At 36.8% G+C, this 19,479-nt stretch overlaps 1 protein-coding gene across 6 annotated transcripts in view; it reads right to left on the bottom strand.

Moving 5' to 3' along the window:
* Positions 1-19,479, bottom strand: part of JMJD1C (jumonji domain containing 1C) — a 360,771-nt gene that overhangs the window by 45,923 nt on the left and 295,369 nt on the right. For 5 of the 6 annotated variants that reach the window (XM_023509587.1, XM_003783626.3, XM_023509588.1 and 2 more), the window contains 7 exons: positions 13,205-13,310; positions 10,118-10,242; positions 9,193-9,336; positions 8,903-9,095; positions 7,102-8,783; positions 2,975-3,147; positions 494-2,697 (listed from right to left, as the gene is read on the bottom strand). In XM_023509587.1, the coding sequence (XP_023365355.1) occupies positions 494-2,697; positions 2,975-3,147; positions 7,102-8,783; positions 8,903-9,095; positions 9,193-9,336; positions 10,118-10,242; positions 13,205-13,211 (4,528 nt within the window). In that variant the 5' untranslated portion in view covers positions 13,212-13,310. The remainder of the gene's footprint in view (positions 1-493; positions 2,698-2,974; positions 3,148-7,101; positions 8,784-8,902; positions 9,096-9,192; positions 9,337-10,117; positions 10,243-13,204; positions 13,311-19,479) is intronic. The other variant, XM_023509589.1, reaches the window with a different exon arrangement.

The following is a 19,479-nucleotide window of genomic DNA, read 5'->3' as shown; positions in this document are numbered from 1 at the left end:
CTCCCTACTCTCAGGGCATGCAGGAGGGGTAGACCAACGACTTGACCTAGCCAGTAGGATGACTGTGCTCTCTGCCTACTGTTTGTTTCAGGGATGGGCATGTGATCCAAGCTCAGCCAATGGACATTTTCCATGGGATGACCCCCACCTCTTTTTTTTTTTTTTTGCAAGTCATCATTGTTGTTTGGCGGCCTGGGCTGGATTCGAACCTGCCAGCTCAGGTGTATGTGGCTGGCGCCTTAGCACTTGAGCCACAGGCGCTGAGCCAAAACAGATGTATTTCTATAAGTCTCTTAAAAATGGAAGAATAAATCTCACCTTTCTGGGTACTTGTGAAATGCAGAAATGAAATTAATGAACATATATACATGAAACTAAGGCATGAAAATAAAGACAAAGATGCCTTTAAGCTCACCAATTTTTAGAGAAACACATTATTATTACCAAAACATTCACCATATTTTACCCAAGATAAACAAAGTAATTGACTTACTATTACTGTTGCTTTGTAACTTCAATTTACTTTTCTCTTTGGCACTCCTGCTGAGAACTCCATTGGGTTTCAAATCTTCATCTATTTCACCCTTTCTCTTCTGCAAATCATTTTGCTTCTTTTTATATGTTGGCTTAGGTTGCCTTTTAGTCCTTTGCTCTGACTTGCTTTCACTTTCATCCGAGTCTCCACTTTCAGAGCCAGATTCATAAGTTCTTTTGGCTTTTCTCCTATTGACTTTATCATCTTTTACATATTTGTCAACTATGACTTTACTATCTACATTATTTTGTATATCATTAGATGTAGAGGCTATTAAGTTGACAGAACATGGCTTAATAATTTCTGATACAGAATTCCCTGAATTTTCCATTTTATTAGTATTTTTATCTTCTTCCGAATGTCTAGTAAGCCAGGCCTTTTTCAGTTTAGTATGGTAGTTTGGTTGACTTGTCTGGGATGCTTGCCCATTTCCTACAGAGTTTCCTTTGTTAACTGTACTACAGATTACAGTGCTATCCAAGGGAAGGGAGGCTGAAGATGTCTGATTTTTCACAGCATTAGATTCAGTCTCATTTACATTACTACTTTTATACTGGGCTGCAGCCAATGCTGCCTTGTGCTTTTTTAAATGGATAAAATCAGTTGTGCCTGAGAACACAGAACTGGGCTGAACGGTACTTCCTGTCTTACTACTGGCTACTGTAACTGAAGCTGTGGTGCTGACCCTGGATTCTTGTGTTTGAGCCATTGATTGACTGACAGTTTTTGAAGAGGTACATTCTAAGGATGTAGAGGCCAAAATGGTATTTGATAAAGAAGAAATTACTTCTGAACCACCCTGGCTGGAAACACTGGTAGTTGTGGCAGCAGATGTGAAGACATCCGTTTTGGTATTACATGGGGTATTTACAGTAGACATGGCTGAACTGGGAACATTGCCCTGTGAGACAGCCTGAAAGTTTTTTTCAGATTTTGTATGAGCACTATCTGAATTTGCATTTGGCAAAATGATTCTTCCAGTCTCTCCAGATTCTGCTGGCTTAAGGCAATCTGTTTTATTCGCCTCAGTTGAAGATCTTTCACTAACTCGATCTTTAGAAGCTAACTGCATTGCTGGCATGCTATCAATTTTTGTACTAGAAGGTGGACGTACAATAACAGATGCCATAGCAGACTGTGATTTTCCACTGCTTTTCTCCACATGCCATTCAGCTTTTTCTTTGCTGAGATTATTATTAGGTCTCCACATTTCTGTCAAAGTCTGTTCAGAAGAATTCTTAAAATTTGCCTGAGAGTCTTTTGGCTCAGGTATTAGAGTTGGAGGTTTCTGTGATTCTTGAATTTTCCCACCAGCATTTACTGGCATCACTGGAGTTAAAGTTGGAGGAGAAAGGCTACTATAGCTGTTATCCTTTTTTTCCAGGCTGTGATGGATTGGTGGGTGAAATACTGGTGCTCTATGTAAAGCAGGCATACTGCGGAGTGTATTTGTAGAAGAAACTATTAAATGGGTAGGACTCCTACAATCGTTTCTAAAGGTTGTCACTGAGTGAGATGCAATCTGATGGGGAAGATGTTCTGGTATCTTGCCTACTAAACCTTCACTTTCTGGTTGGTGTTTAATCAAAGGAGGTGGCTTTGAAAGAGATGATATAAACGAAGTCAGAGTTTGGGGACTAGCTGCTGCTGCAAGGGCATTACTCTGCTTTTCATTATAAATATTTGAAACTTCTTTGGATGGGTATGATCTTGGTGGTTCGTTGACCACACTATTAGATAATGTAGTGAAATAGTTACTTTGCGGCAAACTCTGAGGCAATGAGTGCTTTATTTTATAAAGATCTGATACTGAGCGTTCTACATCTGTATCCTGTTTGATGATGTGGCTTTTAGGACTAGATGATGATGATACTACTCTGGAATAATTATCTCTTTCACCCTCAAGCCCTTTGATTTTAGTTGTGAAGGGAGCAACATCAATACTTTCTTGAAGAATTCGACGGTGTTCCTCCTTATATTTGTTTAATCTCTCTCCAGTCTCCTGGGGTGGCCTCTGTAACTGATTTAATACAGGATCCACAAAATGCCTATGCAAGTGACAATCTTTTCCAGTCTGTGACCTATTTAGATCTAGGTCATTTTTTGCTGATGTGGATGCAACAGACCGTAATGGCTCCATAAAAGCTTTCCTCTCCAATTCTCTGTACAGAAAATACACAAAGATTCCTGTAATCACTTTATCTTGTAAAATACAAAGACAGCTTCTATGCAACATCATTCTATTATGAAAGTAAAAATACATTGTTGCACACACTCTAATATTACAAGTAAATTAAAAGGTATACTAAAATAGAACAATACTTCTTCAAAACCTAGTTTTAAAACATCTATTAACTTAATGTTAACTGTTTTAAAAGTAAATTGAGAAACATTAAGAAAGATAAGGTATTTGTAATTTTTAAGCATGGGTGAACTTACTCCTTATGATGATCTACTAAAGTTTTTGCCAATGGTGGACTGGAATGGGCTGTAATTTTAAGAGGCCGATGAGGTTCTGCACTAGAAGGTCTGACAGGAATGTGACTAAGTAATCCAATACCATCTGCTGAGGTCACAGGGGTGGGCTGATGTAACCAAGGACTGGGAGAATTCTATTTAAAAAGAAAAAGAAAATCTATACTTTAGTTACTACAAAAAAACTGAACACAGTATCAGCACAACTTTAATAGTAGCATTATTTATGAAACCTGTAACTTTTCCTAAATATATCTTAGGAGAAGTATCCAGACAACGCAGTAAACATAATAACATAGATTTTTCAATATTATGTGGAAAATTAACTAGTATTAAAATGTAATTCCCATACATTTATTTTACTAAAAGAAGATCTTGAAATCAATGCCTTTGATTTACTATAAATGCTGCACACAGAATCTAGCTTCCTAACAGCAAAAGAATATATGTTTCTAATAGCAAAAGCAAAATGTTATTCCTAAATTACACTTCACCACAGAAATTATAATCAAGGATTGGGTGCAGTGGCTCACGTCTGTAATCCATGGTGGATTGCTTGAATTCACAGGTGCAAGACCCTGCCTCTAAAAATAGCCAGGCGTTGTGGTGGGTGCCTATAGTCCCAGCTCCTCGGGAGGCTGAGGCAAGAGAATTGCTTCAGCCCAAGAGTTTGAGGTTGCTGTGAGCTACGATGCCACAGCACTCTATTGAGGGCAACAAAGTGAGACTCTCAAAAAAAAATTATAATCAAGTTCATTTACCAATTAAAAATAATTAGCTTTTTCAATGTAACAATTTACTGATAATACATAATTATATTTTTGAAACCCAAAGGTACTCTCCATTTCACTATAAGCTATGAACATTGTTGGACCATTAAATTTGGAGGTATGGAGGTCTAACAAATTAATTTTCTATGTTAACATATGCTGTCTTTCTCATAACTGAGTATGTGGTAACAGTGACCTCTGTGTTGAGACATGTAACTATCTAATTACATGTTAAAGGATTATTTTTATACTATGACAGACTGACATTCTTCCAGAACCTATTTACGAGTTGGACTACAGGAAGATGAATACCAGAAAAATACAACGGCCTCTGGTTTTAACAAAAGAAATAAATTGTTATTTACAAAATTTTATTTTATTGAGAAATAAACATCTCAAAATGATAATGTAAAAGTAGGATGTTAAAAAGACATAGTTATAAAATTAGATTAAAACATACATAAGAGCTATAAACCTCATATAAGAGAAAAATACATATACACTAAGAATCATTCAAATATGTAATGTATCAAATGGCCTCAGTTGAACAAGATTCAGAAATTTTATTTACTTATTTATTTTTCTTGGGGGATGGGGGAAGACAAGAGTCTCACTATGTTGCCCTGGGTAGAGTGTTGTGGTGTCACAGCTCACAGCAACTTCAAACTCTTAGGCTTAAGCCATTCTCTTGCCTCAGCCTCCCAAGTGCCTGGGACTACAAGCGCCCACCATAACACCCAGCTATTTTTTTTGCTGTTGTCATTGTTATTTAGCTGGCCCAGGCTGGGTTCAAACCTGCCAGCCTCGGTATATGTGGCTGGTAGTAGGACTTATGACCATAGTCCATGTCATCTCTGCTACCTAAAATACAACGGTTCCTCTGACATATCTTGGCACGATGAACACTTTTCTTTGCATCTACTGGCATTTCCAATGCTATATGTAAGAAATACTATGCCTGAAGTAAAGGAGAAAGTCATTAGCATTGTCTTCTAAAACCCTACCCCCAATTGTGATCTCCTTCAACTTCAGAAAATTGTCAAAAAAGATGACATTAAGAAGGTGTTAAAAACATCCATGTTCACTGCAGCATTATATACAATAGCTAAGAAGTGAAAGCAACTCAAGGGTCCATTGACAGATAAATGCATAAATATAGCATATACATACAATGAAATATTAGGCAGCCTGAAATTAAAAATTAAGACTCTTCACTGACTTTGATATGTGACGTACATGCTACAACATGGAAGAACCTCAAGGACACTGCACTAAGCTAAAATGACCCAGTAACAAAAGAATAAATATTATATGATTCCACTCACATGAAATATTTAAAGTAGTCAAAATTACAGAAACCAGAAGTAGAAAGGTAGTTGCCAAAGGCTGTGGAAGAGGGGATTTAGTGTTTAATGGATATAATGTCAGTTTTATAAGATGAATAATTCTTAAGAACTGTTGCACAACAATGTGAAAAGTATTGATGCTACTAAATTGTTCACTTAAAAATGGTTAGGATGACAAAGTTAATGTGTTTTTAACAAAAAAAATTCCAAAAAAAGGTATTAAGAAGAGATTCTGGCTCGGCGCCTGTGGCTCAAGCGGCTAAGGTGCCAGCCACATACACCTGAGCTGGAGGGTTCAAATCCAGCCTGGACCTGCCAAATAACAATGATGGCTGCAACCAAAAAATAGCCAGGCATTGTGGCGGGCACCTGTGGTCCCAGCTACTTGGGAGGCGGGAGGCAGGAGATTCTCTTGAGCCCAGGAGTTGGGAGGTTGCTGCGAGCTGTAATACCAGAGCACTCTACCCAGGGGGACAGGTTGAGGCTCTGTCTAAAAAAAAAAAAAGGAACAGATTCTGGGGGATATTTGAAGAATATCCTAAACAGTGCAAAAAGGAGAAGGCTGTTTCCTAGGAGTTCAACACTGACATCCATTTCTCTGCCTTTTTTTTTTTTTTTAGAGACAGAGTCTGACTTTATTGCCCTGGTGTCACAGCTCACAGCAACTTCCAGCTCTTGGGCTTAGGCAATTCTCTTGCTTCAGCCTCCCGAGTAGCTGGGACTACAAGGCACCCGCCACAATGCCTGGCTATTTTTTTGTTTGGTTGTGGCCAAGTTCGAACCCACCACCCTCAGTATATGGGGCTGGCGCCCTACCCACTGAGCCACAGGCGCCACCCCATTTCTCCACTTTTGATACCAGGGCTGATACTGCTTTTAACAACCATTTGATAGTATAAAACTCAATTTGCTAGAAAAAGCACATAGTCCCTGAAGGAATAAGCGTCCTATGCCCACCACCTTCAGCAATACTGTGGTAGGTAGAGAGAATCTTAGCTGCAACTTTACTCCCAAGTACTGGGAATCTCCAACCTTGGGAACCCTTAAGGGAACAAGGGGATTAAAGAGTCATACCTTATAACATTAATATGTGAGCATTAATATACAAATTTAGCTGAGAAGTATAATTTTGCCTCTTATTTTTAAGACTGGGTCTGACAAAGTCTGCTGCCTGGGCTAGAGTACAGTGTCATCATCATAGCTCACTACAACCTCAAACTCCTGGACTGAAATGATCCTCCTATCTCAGCCTCCCAAGTGGCGGGGACTACAAGTATATGCCAGCAGGACTAGATAATTTTTCTATTTTTGGCAGAGATGGGGTTTCACTATGTTGCTCATGAACTCCTAGCCTCAACTGATCCTCCTGCCTCAGCCTCCCAAAGTGCTAGAATGACAGGCATAGAGCCATTGCACTTGGGTCATAAAATAATAAGGCTTCTGATATGTATCATCAACTTATTTTTTAAAAAGAAATTGACCAGGTATGGTGGTCATATCTATAAACCCAGCTAGTCAGGAGGCTGAAGCAGGAAAATCACTTAAAGCCATGACTTTGAGGTTGCCATGAGCTATGATTATGCTACTGTACTCCAGCCCACAAAATAGAAACCCTATCTTCCCACCACCCCTCAAAAAAGGAAAAGAAAGAAACCTTACAACTTAATACAAATTTTAACCCAGAAATTTCACTTCCAGAAATTTAGATGAATAAAAATATCTATGGATATATACCATAAACCTAAATTTGTAATAAATATATACTGCCCTCTAAAAAGTTTTACTTCTTTAACTCTTTATAAATAGGTTTTCCTGTGATTTCTGGTTCCACTGGTCTAAGGTTATTAAGCACATGGAAAAATAATTGTTTATGCAAGAAATGATCTAAAGAAACAAATAGCATATTGGAAAAGAACTTAAACATATTAATAAATATATATTGACATGTGGGACACACACCACAGTGTAAACTTACCCTCCTTAATGAAGCTTCAGCATTAACTGCGTTTTCTGGATGAACCCACTTAGAAGGCGGCAAACCAAGTCCTGAGTATGCATGTGTTCCATTTGGATACTGCCAAATAATTGGATAAAGTCCAAGCTGATTATATGAAGCAGAAGGATGGGCTTGTCCAAGAAGATGAGGTGACTGGTGCTGTAGCAACTGTTGCTGTTGCTGATGTGCTAGTGCTAAGTGGCTCAAGCTACTGGCATGAGCACTCTCTAGTCGTGGGTGGCCACCAAGTAAGGAGGCAGTAGGCACTCCAGGTAACACAGTGGGAAGTAAATGAGGGTGATGAACAGCATGGTGTGGCCCACTACTCAGAGGATGAGTGTTAATTGTAGGTAATGGAGTTTGACTAGACGATCCAGCTAGCAAGTGGGGTGTAGGAGTTAAGGCAGGGTGATGGGTACCTGGATTCAAACAGGTTCTATGGGATGAGGAATGAAGAGGAAAAGGATGCTGACTTAAGAAAGGTGAAATGTGATTAGCTCCTGTTTCCGACCCAATAAGTGCAGGATCTCTGTAAACTGTGAAATGCTCATTTTTATCAATGATTAGAGGGCTCTTTGTAGTTTCCAGTGTATTGCCACGAGTAGAAACTGGATGAAAACTGCATCTTGATAAGTCATGTTCTATTTTACTTGCCAATCTTCTTTCACCAGTAGCTTGGCTGTTTGTGTAAGTGGTCTTAGACTTTACAGAATCAGGTGAATGGTTTATTTTGGGTTTTACAACTTCAGGTGAGGGATTGGGTTTTGTCTTATGAGTATCTACTGAAGTACTCAGTTTAGATTTTATAGTATCTGGAGGTGGACTTCGCTTATGCAGCTTGTCTTCCATGATAGAAACTGTACTTAAAGATGACATGTAAGAGATATATTGATTTTTCTCTTTTTCCATACTTAGGTGATCATTTCCTGAGGAAGCATTTATAACATTTGACTGGGTTAAGTCTACTTTAACTATATCATTGACCCAGCTCGGGTCAGAATCTTGTTTTGCTGTTTCTAAGTATTTTGCATTTGTAACTGATTTTGAATCACTAATGTTAGGGTCCTTTTTCTGAAATGTCTGAAGGCCAAAGGTACTTGAGTTTTCCTGAGCCACCTTTTCTGAATTAATGTCATTTGTAATATCAATAACACATTTTGGTGTGGGTGGTCTGGATATAAACTTCTCCTTTGGTAATAATTCTACTGTATGTGTTTTTTCCACATTGCATTCCTGAGGAAGTAAATCATTAGTATTATGATCAGAAAGTGTGGCCTGTTCTGATGAATGGATAATCATTTTTTCTTGAAACTGAGCATCAACAGACTTCCACTTCTCTGCTTCTTCGTGTTTTTTATCTTCCTGCATTTGATCCCAGGCAGACTGGCTACCGATTATAGTCTCTTCTCCTGCCTTTTCATTATTCTGGGATTTTCCTCCTTCTCCATTTATCTTTGAAGTAGTTTTACTTTTCAATTCATTCTCTGGCTTCTGCTCTGAGGAATTATCTATTATTCTCTTATTTGAATTTTCTGAGTCACTGCTTTCAGAGAAGTCTGAAACATTGTCAGTTCGAAGTCTTTTCATATTTAGTTTCTTTTCATCCTCCTCAGGTTTCCTTCTTTTACTCATCACATGTTTGTTTTTACCTTTAGGATTTTCTGTAGTATTAAAAAAAAAAAAAAAAGTTTTATTTTTCATAATCAATACTAAAAAAGCATACTTAAAATGTACTTTGGTTTTATTTGTTCTCAATCCCCCCCCCAAAAGTGGGTCATACCTCCTCGTGATATATAATCATATTTTTCTTCCTTCATCTTCTCTTCATCTGGTATACTGCTATCTGAGCCCTTTCTCTTATTTGGACGAATATTTCTTTGTTGCTGTTGCTGGTGTGTATTCTGTTTTGGTACAGCGCCTTGGGAGTTCATTGCTGGTCTGGGACTATTTGCTTGTGCACGTGTATAATGACCCTAAAAATAACCAATTAATAATGATTGCTTTCAACCTCATTCTAAGTAGCCTAAGAAAAAATATTTTATAAAAATACATCCCTATTAACATACATACGTGAATAGTGTGGATATTTTGATTGGCACGAGACCTGCGACGTGATGTAATGCCAATATTTTCACCTTTTAACAAAGAGTGAACAACATCATCTAGAAAGGTCATTTGAACCATAGAAGGATCGACATTCTGTGGTTCTAGTACCTAATCCATGACACAAAACAGAAACAAAAATTAAATCTAATGAGCTAACCAATGTGCTGTTTCATATACTTTCTTTACTTAGCAGAAATATTTAGAAATCAGTTTAGGATCCTTAATTTATAAAATACCATTAGACTCAATAATCACCAACTTTAATCATTGATGAGTAAATGATTTTATAAATTATTTATAAAAGGGTTTCATCAGATGCATTCCAGAAACCTAATCAGGAAAGAAGGTATAAATAGTATGTATGTTTTCCACAAAAATAAGCAACGGCTTTAAAAGTGAACATTTTTATCACATTTGAAAACTTTAATTTTTTTCAAGACTTACTTTTTTAAATCCCCATAGTGTCTATAAGTTTTGCCATAAAACTTAAGCATACAAATGATGAGATCTGATGTGAGAACTAAATGTGCATTAAAAGTTTTCATTAGTGAAAGAAACCATTTGGAAAATACTTTTGTTACTGGAGAGAAAAAAAAACCCGAGACTTTGAGAAGGAAAATTTTAGCTGACCTAAAGATTATAAAGAAAAGACTAATCAATCAAAAGAGTCTAATGACTTTTTCAGGGATTGATTTTATCATCATTATTTCCCTGTGACCTGAAGTGACCTCTATGTAACATGAGATGCATTTAAACTTTATTATATGACTAAAACCACGAAAGATTACAATTATTTAGTATCAAACTAGTGATGCTGTTTCCCCCCCACCCCGGGAATGAACTATATGAATTGTGAAAGTCTCTATAAAATTATTAGTGAACTATTTACCTGATCATTCATAACGATCATGGTGCGGGTGAAGAGATCATGATGAGTAATTATGCCAGTAAACCACTGGGTGGCAGAGTCTTGTCTATATACTCTCACTCTGTATCCATTCAAGGAATAAGGACCTTTAATAAAACAAACACAAGAAACAGGGATGTATTAAATGGAGACATTTTCCCTTAAGAATTCCTTTTAGGGGAAATATGAGCTATCTGATAGACAAGTAATAAGTAGTATCATACACAAATACCAGTTTTTCAAAAAAAAAGTCTTAGAAGACAGTATCTTTTGGAAAAGATCATTTTGAAGTTATCATTATACTCTACTAGACATACACTAACTACCTCAGCAATGAAAATAAAATAAGACAGAAAGAATGTTTCTGGGACCCAGAGTTAAAGAAGACAGTACAGGGTGGCGCCTGTAGCTCAAGCAGGTAAAGAGCCAGCCACATACACAAGAGATGGTGGGTTCGAATCCAGCCCAATCCATACAACCAAAAAATGGCCAGGCATTGTGATGGGCACCTGTAGTCCCAGCTACTGGAGAGTATGAGGCAAGAGAATCACTTAGGAGTTAGAGGTTTCTGTGAGCTGTGACGTCATGGCACTCTACCAAGGGCAATAGCTTAAGGCTCTGTCTCCAAAAATAAATAAATAAATAAATAAAGACAGTACAAAATGTAAACTTATAGTGATCTAGAATGTAGTAAGATTACACAGCTACCTTAGTAGTAAGAGTGGGATAACTACATGGCTAAAATGGAAAGGTAACTAGGTCACTGGTAACTTGATGTCTGCATCTTCTAGGTGCCAAAATGTTACCACTGGCAGCTACAAATTTTCATTCCTCTGTGACAGACAGAAAAAACTGGTAAAAGTCTTAGAACACGAAGAGATTGTTATGTGAATTTATAATAGCACTAAAAATGTTTTCCTAAAAGAAATGTTATATTTTTCATTAAAAAAAAAAAGAAAAAGAAATGTTATACTTTTCATTTAAACTCACTTTTTCAAAAGTTTTCTATATCCATACATAAGTATCCTTTAGAAAATAAGCAAAGATTCAATATTAAATGATATATATCTGTGTATATGCAAATACACCTCATAAAACAAACATGACTCCATGGAAGAAGGTAATAGAGATGAAAATTATTTTTAATTTACAGGTGCTAAAATGACCAAATATTTTAAAGTTTAAGAGGAACTTTTAAAAAAAGAAAGAAAAAAAAAAGAACTATGAAGGGGTATTATTATACATTAACAATTTACAAAGTGCTTTCAAATTTTTCAGGTGCTCATTTAATCTTCTCTTAACTCTTGGTATTATTGGGCCTTTTAATAAATCAAAAAAGTGAGGCTGATAGACTAAATGAATTTTTAAGTCAAAGAGCTAGGACTGAATTCATTTTTCCAATTCCTAGGCTCATAGTCTTTCTTCTACAGTTACAATAGATTCAACATACCAAATTAATGGTTTACTACACTGTAACTGCCAGTTTTAAAAAACTATGCCAATATAAGGCAAAAATAGAGAAATAATTTAACACATCTGTAAAAGTATCCCTATGACCTATACATTAAATATATTCATCTAGAGAAAAATGAAGATGTTGATTGGCTTTAATTTAAAGGAGGTGATAGGCAATCCATTTGGTAATTCATATAATCTATTATACAAACTTAAATCTTTTCTAACTTTGGAAAAAAAACACTTCATATTGTTTTTCCTAAGTAATATAGAGAATGCTTGCAGAATAACTCCAAGTATGATGAGTTTTCAATTCCCACTAACAAACCATCTACACCTGCTTGTCCCCACCATTTAACACAATTTAGAACCTGCCTCACACAATTCTGCCTAGAATGGACAGGGGCTATATCCTGAATCTTTTCTCCTCTAAGAATACAATACAGAAACAAAACTTAAAACAAAAAACAAATTAGTCTGGTTACTTCAATAAATGAATTGCAAAGAAATGACGGTTGTGATGGCAGCATATCAAACCACCACAAAGTGTAGACCTTTACTGGACACCCTTTGGTTTTTAAAAAACAAAACTGTTCAAATCACTTAATGACATTTATGAGACAAATGAAAATCTGAACCAGTTATCCAGTATTTGATATTAAGGAATACTAATTTTTTCGGCATAAATGGTATTATGTTTAAAGCCTTGCTTAAAAAATGAATAGAAAGACATGAAGTCTAAAACTTTAGACATTAACACAGTAAAATCAGGTTTTACCAAGGTTGATAGTTGTTGAGGGGTGGAGACAGAAGGAGGAAAGCTCACTGAAATATTCTATTTATATGTATGTTTGAAATTTTCCATAGTAAAGTTTAAAGAATATCCAAGCAGATGATTTGCTCCTGTACATACCTATATAGAGCAATACAGTCCCAACTGGTAAGATTTTATCTATTAATGCTTAATGGCATGGGAGGTGAGGGTTGAGATAATATGAGAATTTAACAACAAAATTCCATTCTTAAAAATGTTCAGAAACATATCAACAATTTGTGCCATACTGTCTCAGTTTCAATTTAATTTTACAAAAAGCTTGTATTTATAATATATGCTTTTACTGATAAATAGGGAATTGTCTCATTGGTTTGAAAGTCACATGTTATACACAAACCTGCAGCTTACTAAACAATGGAAACAGAACTAAGAATATAAAACCACTGGAGAAGGTGCACAGAAATAAGCCACTTGTTCAAATACTAACATTTTTCAAAGGAAATAGATTGTGGCTTTGGGCAGCCCTCTACTGTAAACAATGTTCTTTCTCTAGGACAGACACAATTAAAAGCATTCTATTAATATAAATTTTTTTTTCTATCAACAAAGCATCTGTGTAGCTATAATTTCATGCCAGGTACTTAGCTCAACTAAGTCAGTAAACTAATGAAATGACCAACTTCCCACTGAAATTATTATGATTTTGATATTATTTTCCTTGAACTGTATATAATTCAAAATGCCTTGATTTATACTGCATATATTAATAATGACCAAAAACAAATATAGTAAGTTGTCTAGACCCCGAAATAGTTAATGCATAACTTCAAAATAGTTACCTTGCATAAAAATCTCCTGAACCTTTTGTTCCTTTACCCAGACTTTCACTTCCTCATGAAGTTGCGGGTTGTCCCTGAGAACTGGGTTTAGGCTGTCTATGTCGTCCTAGAATTATAGATTAAAAGAAAGGACCAAGTTACGCTCTCCTAACATTAATGTAACCATCTTTCCTTCTTACGTGTTCTAAGGACTTAAGCAAATTCCTTGATCTAAATGTATGCAAAAACACAAATTCATAAGTTACAGTTCATTAGCAGTTGTGTAACAAGAGAAGGTAAGAAATTAACTGATGGTAAGATTTGACCCTTGACAATAATGTCCTAAAGTCAAAATTTGAATTTTAGTAATGTGTTTTCTAATTTTTAAAGTATGGCCTTATTCAAGTGAGCTTTATAAGGGTTTCACTATTAGAAGTAATATACAAACCAAATAGCATCAGGTTGGTGGCAAAAGAATTGAATATTATAGTGATTGCATAGACAGACAGACAGATGAATAGACAAGTGCATCCATAAAGTTCGTGTGCAATTTAAAAGTTTTACGTGTAAGTTGCACACCAATTTTATGGACACCCTGCGCGCGCGCGCGCACACACACACACACACACACACACATTACTAACTGCTCCCCCAATACTATAACATCAGAGTTTGAAACTCCTAGTCCTTGTTTTGTACTGATTTAAAACACCATCATATTCAGTTTTACTCAAAAACTCATATGGATCAATAACTTTGTGGCTAAAAGTTTTATTTTTTTTTAAGCCAGTGTCAAAGCATCCAATTAAAATTACATCTATTGATGGCATTACTCTCATAACAGGGCAGATCTAGACACAGAAACAACCAATTCTCTCTCTATGGAGATGTGAATCACACAGTCACATGGTTTCCCACAATCTGCTGGTCCCCTGCTGGACTCTTTGACATTCTGTTCTCTCTCTCAAAGCACCTCTGTTGCTCCTGCATTTGAGATCATAGGCAGGAGCCCTACAGTAGTAGGGAAGAACAACAAAGCAGCACTGTCAATTGGAGGCTATTTTAAAAGTAGACTGGCAGATTATGGAAAACAGTGAATAAAAAGCAGCTAAATGAAGAGAAGTATAATTTGTGAATAAAAATAATTTGGCAGCTTGGAAAAACCAAGATGGCTTAAGTATACAAAGAGGGATCCCCAATCAAGCAGATCATACTTCACTCTTCTGCTCCAACATGTATCAAAGTAAAGTATTTTTTTTTCCCTTCTAATTACTGCTTTAAGGGATGACTCTGTATTTTTAGAGAAATAGTATGATAAAAATATTTTATCTTATAAGTAAGGAAAGCCAAAAGTCAGAAGGGCCTTTAATTTTAAAGTTATTGATTTATGTTCCTTGGAATATACATAGAAATGCTATTTTACTGCAGAAGGCAAGACTAGAATGGAAAAGTGTCATTTAAAGAGTAAAGTGGGCTGAATGAGGTGGCTCACACCTCTCATCCTAGCACTCTGGAAGGATGAGGCCAGTGGACTGCCTGAGCTCACAGGTTAAAGACCAGCCTGAGCAAGAGCAAGACCTCATCTCTAACTCATCTCTAAAAATAGCCAGGCCTTGTGGCAGGTGAATGTAGTCCCAGCTACTCAGGACGGTGAGATAAGAGAATCACTTGAACCAAAGAGTTTGAAGGTGCTGTGAGCTATGATGCCACGTACTCTACTGAGGGCGACAAAACGAGACTCTAAATGTCTCAAAAAAAAAAAAAAAAAAAAGTAATGTGAAGTACTGTGCTAGAAATAGGTATTTCTAACAATACCTTTTCTCTATTCCTCTTTAGGAATACACAGTACACTTAGTTAACCTCACAAGTTTAGCAGTAGCAAATGTTATGGAAAGTGCTAGCAGACTCTAATCCCCTTGATGCATATAGAATACAGAATACTATTCTAAGGAAACAGAATGCTATAACAGGATACTATTCTAAGGAAAACCATTTTAACATTTTCAGACAGCTCTGACAGCTGTATATTCTTACAAAATCTGCCTCACTTTAGCTTTCATTCATACTCATCCATACATCTGTTCCATAAACACAGGGAGCTATAACTACTTTTAAAGCAATTTGCCAACACCTTGCAGATAGGCAATGCCTATGTTGAAATTTTACAATTTACAACTATTGGAATAGAAAATTTAACATTTATCTATATTTTATTTTATTTTACTTATTTAATAGGTTAAAATAATGGACTGTGTTTCCAAGCTAAGTAAACATACAACAAATATCTTCCTAACACTGAACACTTAATTTTCTAAAAGGCCTATCAATAAAAACTAATAATTTAAGTCCTCTTACTGATATGATCTTATATAAATTCAAATTTTTATATATCAATTTCTTCATCTACAAAGCAGTTACTAATATCTGCTCATTTCTTTTGTGTTTTTTATAACAATTTTTCTTAAGTACTGAAATTAGATTTCTTAAAACATCTAATTCTAATTATCCATAATACTTAATGACATGAACCTCCTAGCTCACAGCTAGGTTCTCAGGAACCTCCAATTCCTGAGTTCAAGTGATCCTCCTAACTCAGCCTCCCGAGTAGTGTACACTACAGGTGTCTACCATAATTAGCCCAGCTAATTTATTTTTAGTAGAGATGGGGTCTCATTCTCTTTTTCTTTTTTTTTTTTTTTGAGACTGAGTCTTACTATGGTCACCCTCTGGAGAGAGCTGTGGCATCACAGCTCACAGCAACCTCAAACTCTTGGGCTTAAGAGATTTTCTTGCCTCAGTCTCCTGAGTATTTGGGACTACAGGTGCCCACCACAACGCTTGGCTATTTTTCTTTTTGTTGCAGTTGTCATTGTTGTTTGGCTGGCCCAGGCTGGGTCTGAACCCACCAGCCTTGGTGTATGTGTTTGGTGTTGTAATCACTGTACTATGAGCACCGAGCTGGGGGGGGTCTCACTCTTGTTGGTCTTGAACTCCTGTGCGAGGGGGACCCTCCTGGCTCAGCCTCCCAGGATTATACATGTGAGTCGCTGTACCAGCCCCAACATACTGCCTGACTGATAGGCATTGTTGCTGCTGAACTAATTCCTGTCTTCTTTTATGTATAGGCCTTTGAAAGTTATATGAATTTCTGTTAAATCATCATTCCTATTTTAAAGAGGCTCACTAAAAGATGAATGAGTAAACCTATAACAGAAGTAGTATTTTTTTCTACTTATTTATATTGACTTGAACAATTTTGTGTCAAAATATCAGATTGAGGCAGTAAGGCTGACTTAAAAGAAAAATTAACAATCTGTAGTTAGGGCAGCACCTATAGCTCAGTGGGTAGGGTGCCATTCACACACACTGAGGCAGGTGAGTTCAAACTCAGCTTGGGCTTGCTAAACAACAATGACAACTGCAAAAAAAAAAAAAAAAAAAATAGCCAGGCATTATGGCAGGTGCCTGTAATCCCAGCTACTTGGGAGGCTGAGGCAAGAGAATTGCTTAAGCCCAAGAGTTTGAGATTGCTGTGAGCTGTGACTCCACAGCACTTTACCCAGGATGACATACTGAGAGTCTGTCTCAAAAAAGAAAAGCGTCCTACCCATAGCTCAGTGGGTAGGGCGCCAGCCACATACACCCACACCAGGCTGGTGGGTTCAAACCCAGCCCAGGCCAGCTAAACAACAATAACTACAACAAAAAAATAGCTGGGTATTGTCATGAGTGCCTGCAGTCCCAGCTATCTGGGAGGCTGAGGCCAGAAAATCACTTCAGCCCAAGAGCTGAAGGTTGCTGTGAGCTGTGACACCACAGTACTCAACTGAGGGTGACATAGTGAGTGAGATTCTGTCTCAAAAGAAAAAAAGAAAGAAAAAAGAAAATGACATGAATATTTAACTATCTTTCACAGAATTTAAAAGGACTTAAACTGTACTTTCAGGTTATATGAGATCAAAAACTCTTTTAATTGCATAGTACTTTTTATACTTTTAAGACAGTGACTGTAAAATAGTTACCTATTAGTTACCAATACAGTAGGTATAGGTAACTGTTTTTTTTTTTTTAATTTCCCAAAAGTCAGTCACTCAGGCAAGTGAAGGAATAGCACCCTCTGTGAACCTTCACCTTCTCCATAAACTGTATCCTACTTGAACTGCTAGTTACAATCTCTGGCAAATGACAAACATCAGCTCAAAGTTCTAGATCTTTTCCCCCCTGTACAGCTAAAAGGAATGAATAAGAGACTGCTTACTGTCCTTGCCTTTCAAAATCTGACACATTTCTTTACATCATACATAAGGGGTGAAAGTCAGGACAGACCAAAAGCAAAGAACTGAAAGATAATGAGTTGACAAACTTCTACTTCTTATGATAAATTTCATATGTATAAATAGTAAAACACTCATCTAAGAGAGGAGACATAGCGTGGTAAACTTATGTAAAATTATGATTAGAAAGCACAAAAGACTCATGCCTATAATTCTAGCACTCTGGAAGGCCAAGGCTGGAGAACTGCTTGAGTCTAGCCTGACCAAGAGTGATAACCCATCTCTACTAAACACAGAAAAAATAAGCCAGGTGTGGTAGCCAGTGTCTGTAGTCCCAGCTACCCTGGAGGCTGAGGCAGAAGGCAGCTGGAGCCCAGGAGTTGGAGGATGCAGCAAGGTATGACAACACCACTGCACTCTAGTTAGGTGGACAGAGCTAGACTCTCATTCTCACATACATCCAAATAAATAAATAGAGAAAATAAGCACAAAAGCAAAGAAAATCACTTTGGTGATGTGCATTAGTCAAGATCTATAGATTTCCCAATGCTGTCTTTTCTAGGTTAACAAGACCCACAAATTACTATTTGAATGATCAAAATACAGGTTTTTCTCTCACTGTACAGAAGACTATGATCACGTTAAAAGTTAAAAATCTGCTTGGAATTTGTTTTGTGACAGTAGGACTATGGCATTAACCTAATTTTAAGTGGCCTATGCTTCCTAGTTAATTCAAAGGAAAAAAAATACCAATTAGGTAGTACAAAATATGAGAACACTAAAATATTGGGATATGCCTGGCTAAGTTCAATAATAGCAATATTACTAATGTGTTAAAAACACAGTAGAATTTCTGCAGCTGACCACCTTTCCACATTGACTGCCTCCTTAAATTGATCTTATTTTCATAAACCAGACATGTACCACATGTATGTTTGGGTACAATAGGCCAGCAGGCCTAGTTCTTTATGTCGACTACCTCTGTATGTTGACCAGTTTGTTACAGCCCCATGGGTGGTCAACTTACAGAGGTTCTACTGTATATTCTTTCTGTCACAAACAGTAATTTGACTACTGAGAGAAGAGTCAGCAGAGTCATGACTTAGGTAATAATGTATCAGAAGTTAGTTTCTATCTAGGTGACTAAGCTGATTGGTTTAATAATTATAAGAGATTCATTCTAAAGTCTCAACTGATGACCATAGTAGTAGTTCAACTTTAGGATACAAGAAATATCATAAAACTGGAACAGTTTCCCTCTCCCTTTGGACAATTTCTGATAGGGAATGTCCTAATAATCACTTTCAAATTGATGCTGAGGTATAGCTTAAAATTTCTTACTCCTGCAATAAAACTCTTGACGTTTGTGGTGACATCCAGTGAGCTTCTTTAAATCCCATTAAATTACATAAATTCCCTCATAAAAACCATCTCTTATTGTATTTTATAAGAGTTATCATAAAAGCAACTACTTACATCTTGAACATCAGGTTAAGTGACTGAACATGGTTCATTCACCACACTAGTTTCACCAATCATAACTGAAGTTCATGGTGTAGCAACAAAACTACAAATGGATTGCTTATTCTTAGATCCTGGGTTGGCTAGCCACAGTTAAAAACATTAACATTAAATACATAAGGTCGAGAGTGACATCAATTACTATCAAGTTTTGTTTTGTTTTTGAAGACAGAGTCTTACTATGTCGCCCTGGGTAGAGTGCCGTGGCATCACAGCTCACAGCAACCTCCAACTCTTGGGCTTAAGCGATATCTCTCATCTCAGCCTCCCAAGTACCTGGGACTACAGGCACTCACTACAACGCCCAGCTATTTTTTGGTTGTAGTTGTCATTGTTGTTTGGCAGGCCTGGGATGGATTCAAACCCACCAGCTCTGGTGTATGTGGCTGGTACCCTAGCCTCTGAGCTACAGGAGCTGAGTCCATGTCAAGTCTTATGCTATAATCCATTTTGTTAAAAAGATTTTCTTAGCCGGGCGTTGTGGCGGGCGCCTGTGGTCCC

The sequence above is a fragment of the Otolemur garnettii genome, unplaced genomic scaffold (assembly GCF_000181295.1).
Source record: "Otolemur garnettii isolate 467f Iridium unplaced genomic scaffold, OtoGar3 scaffold00008, whole genome shotgun sequence".
NCBI lineage: Eukaryota > Metazoa > Chordata > Mammalia > Primates > Galagidae > Otolemur > Otolemur garnettii.
The sequence above is the reverse complement of the archived record's forward strand: the minus strand, read 5'-3'. Positions and strand labels throughout refer to the sequence as shown.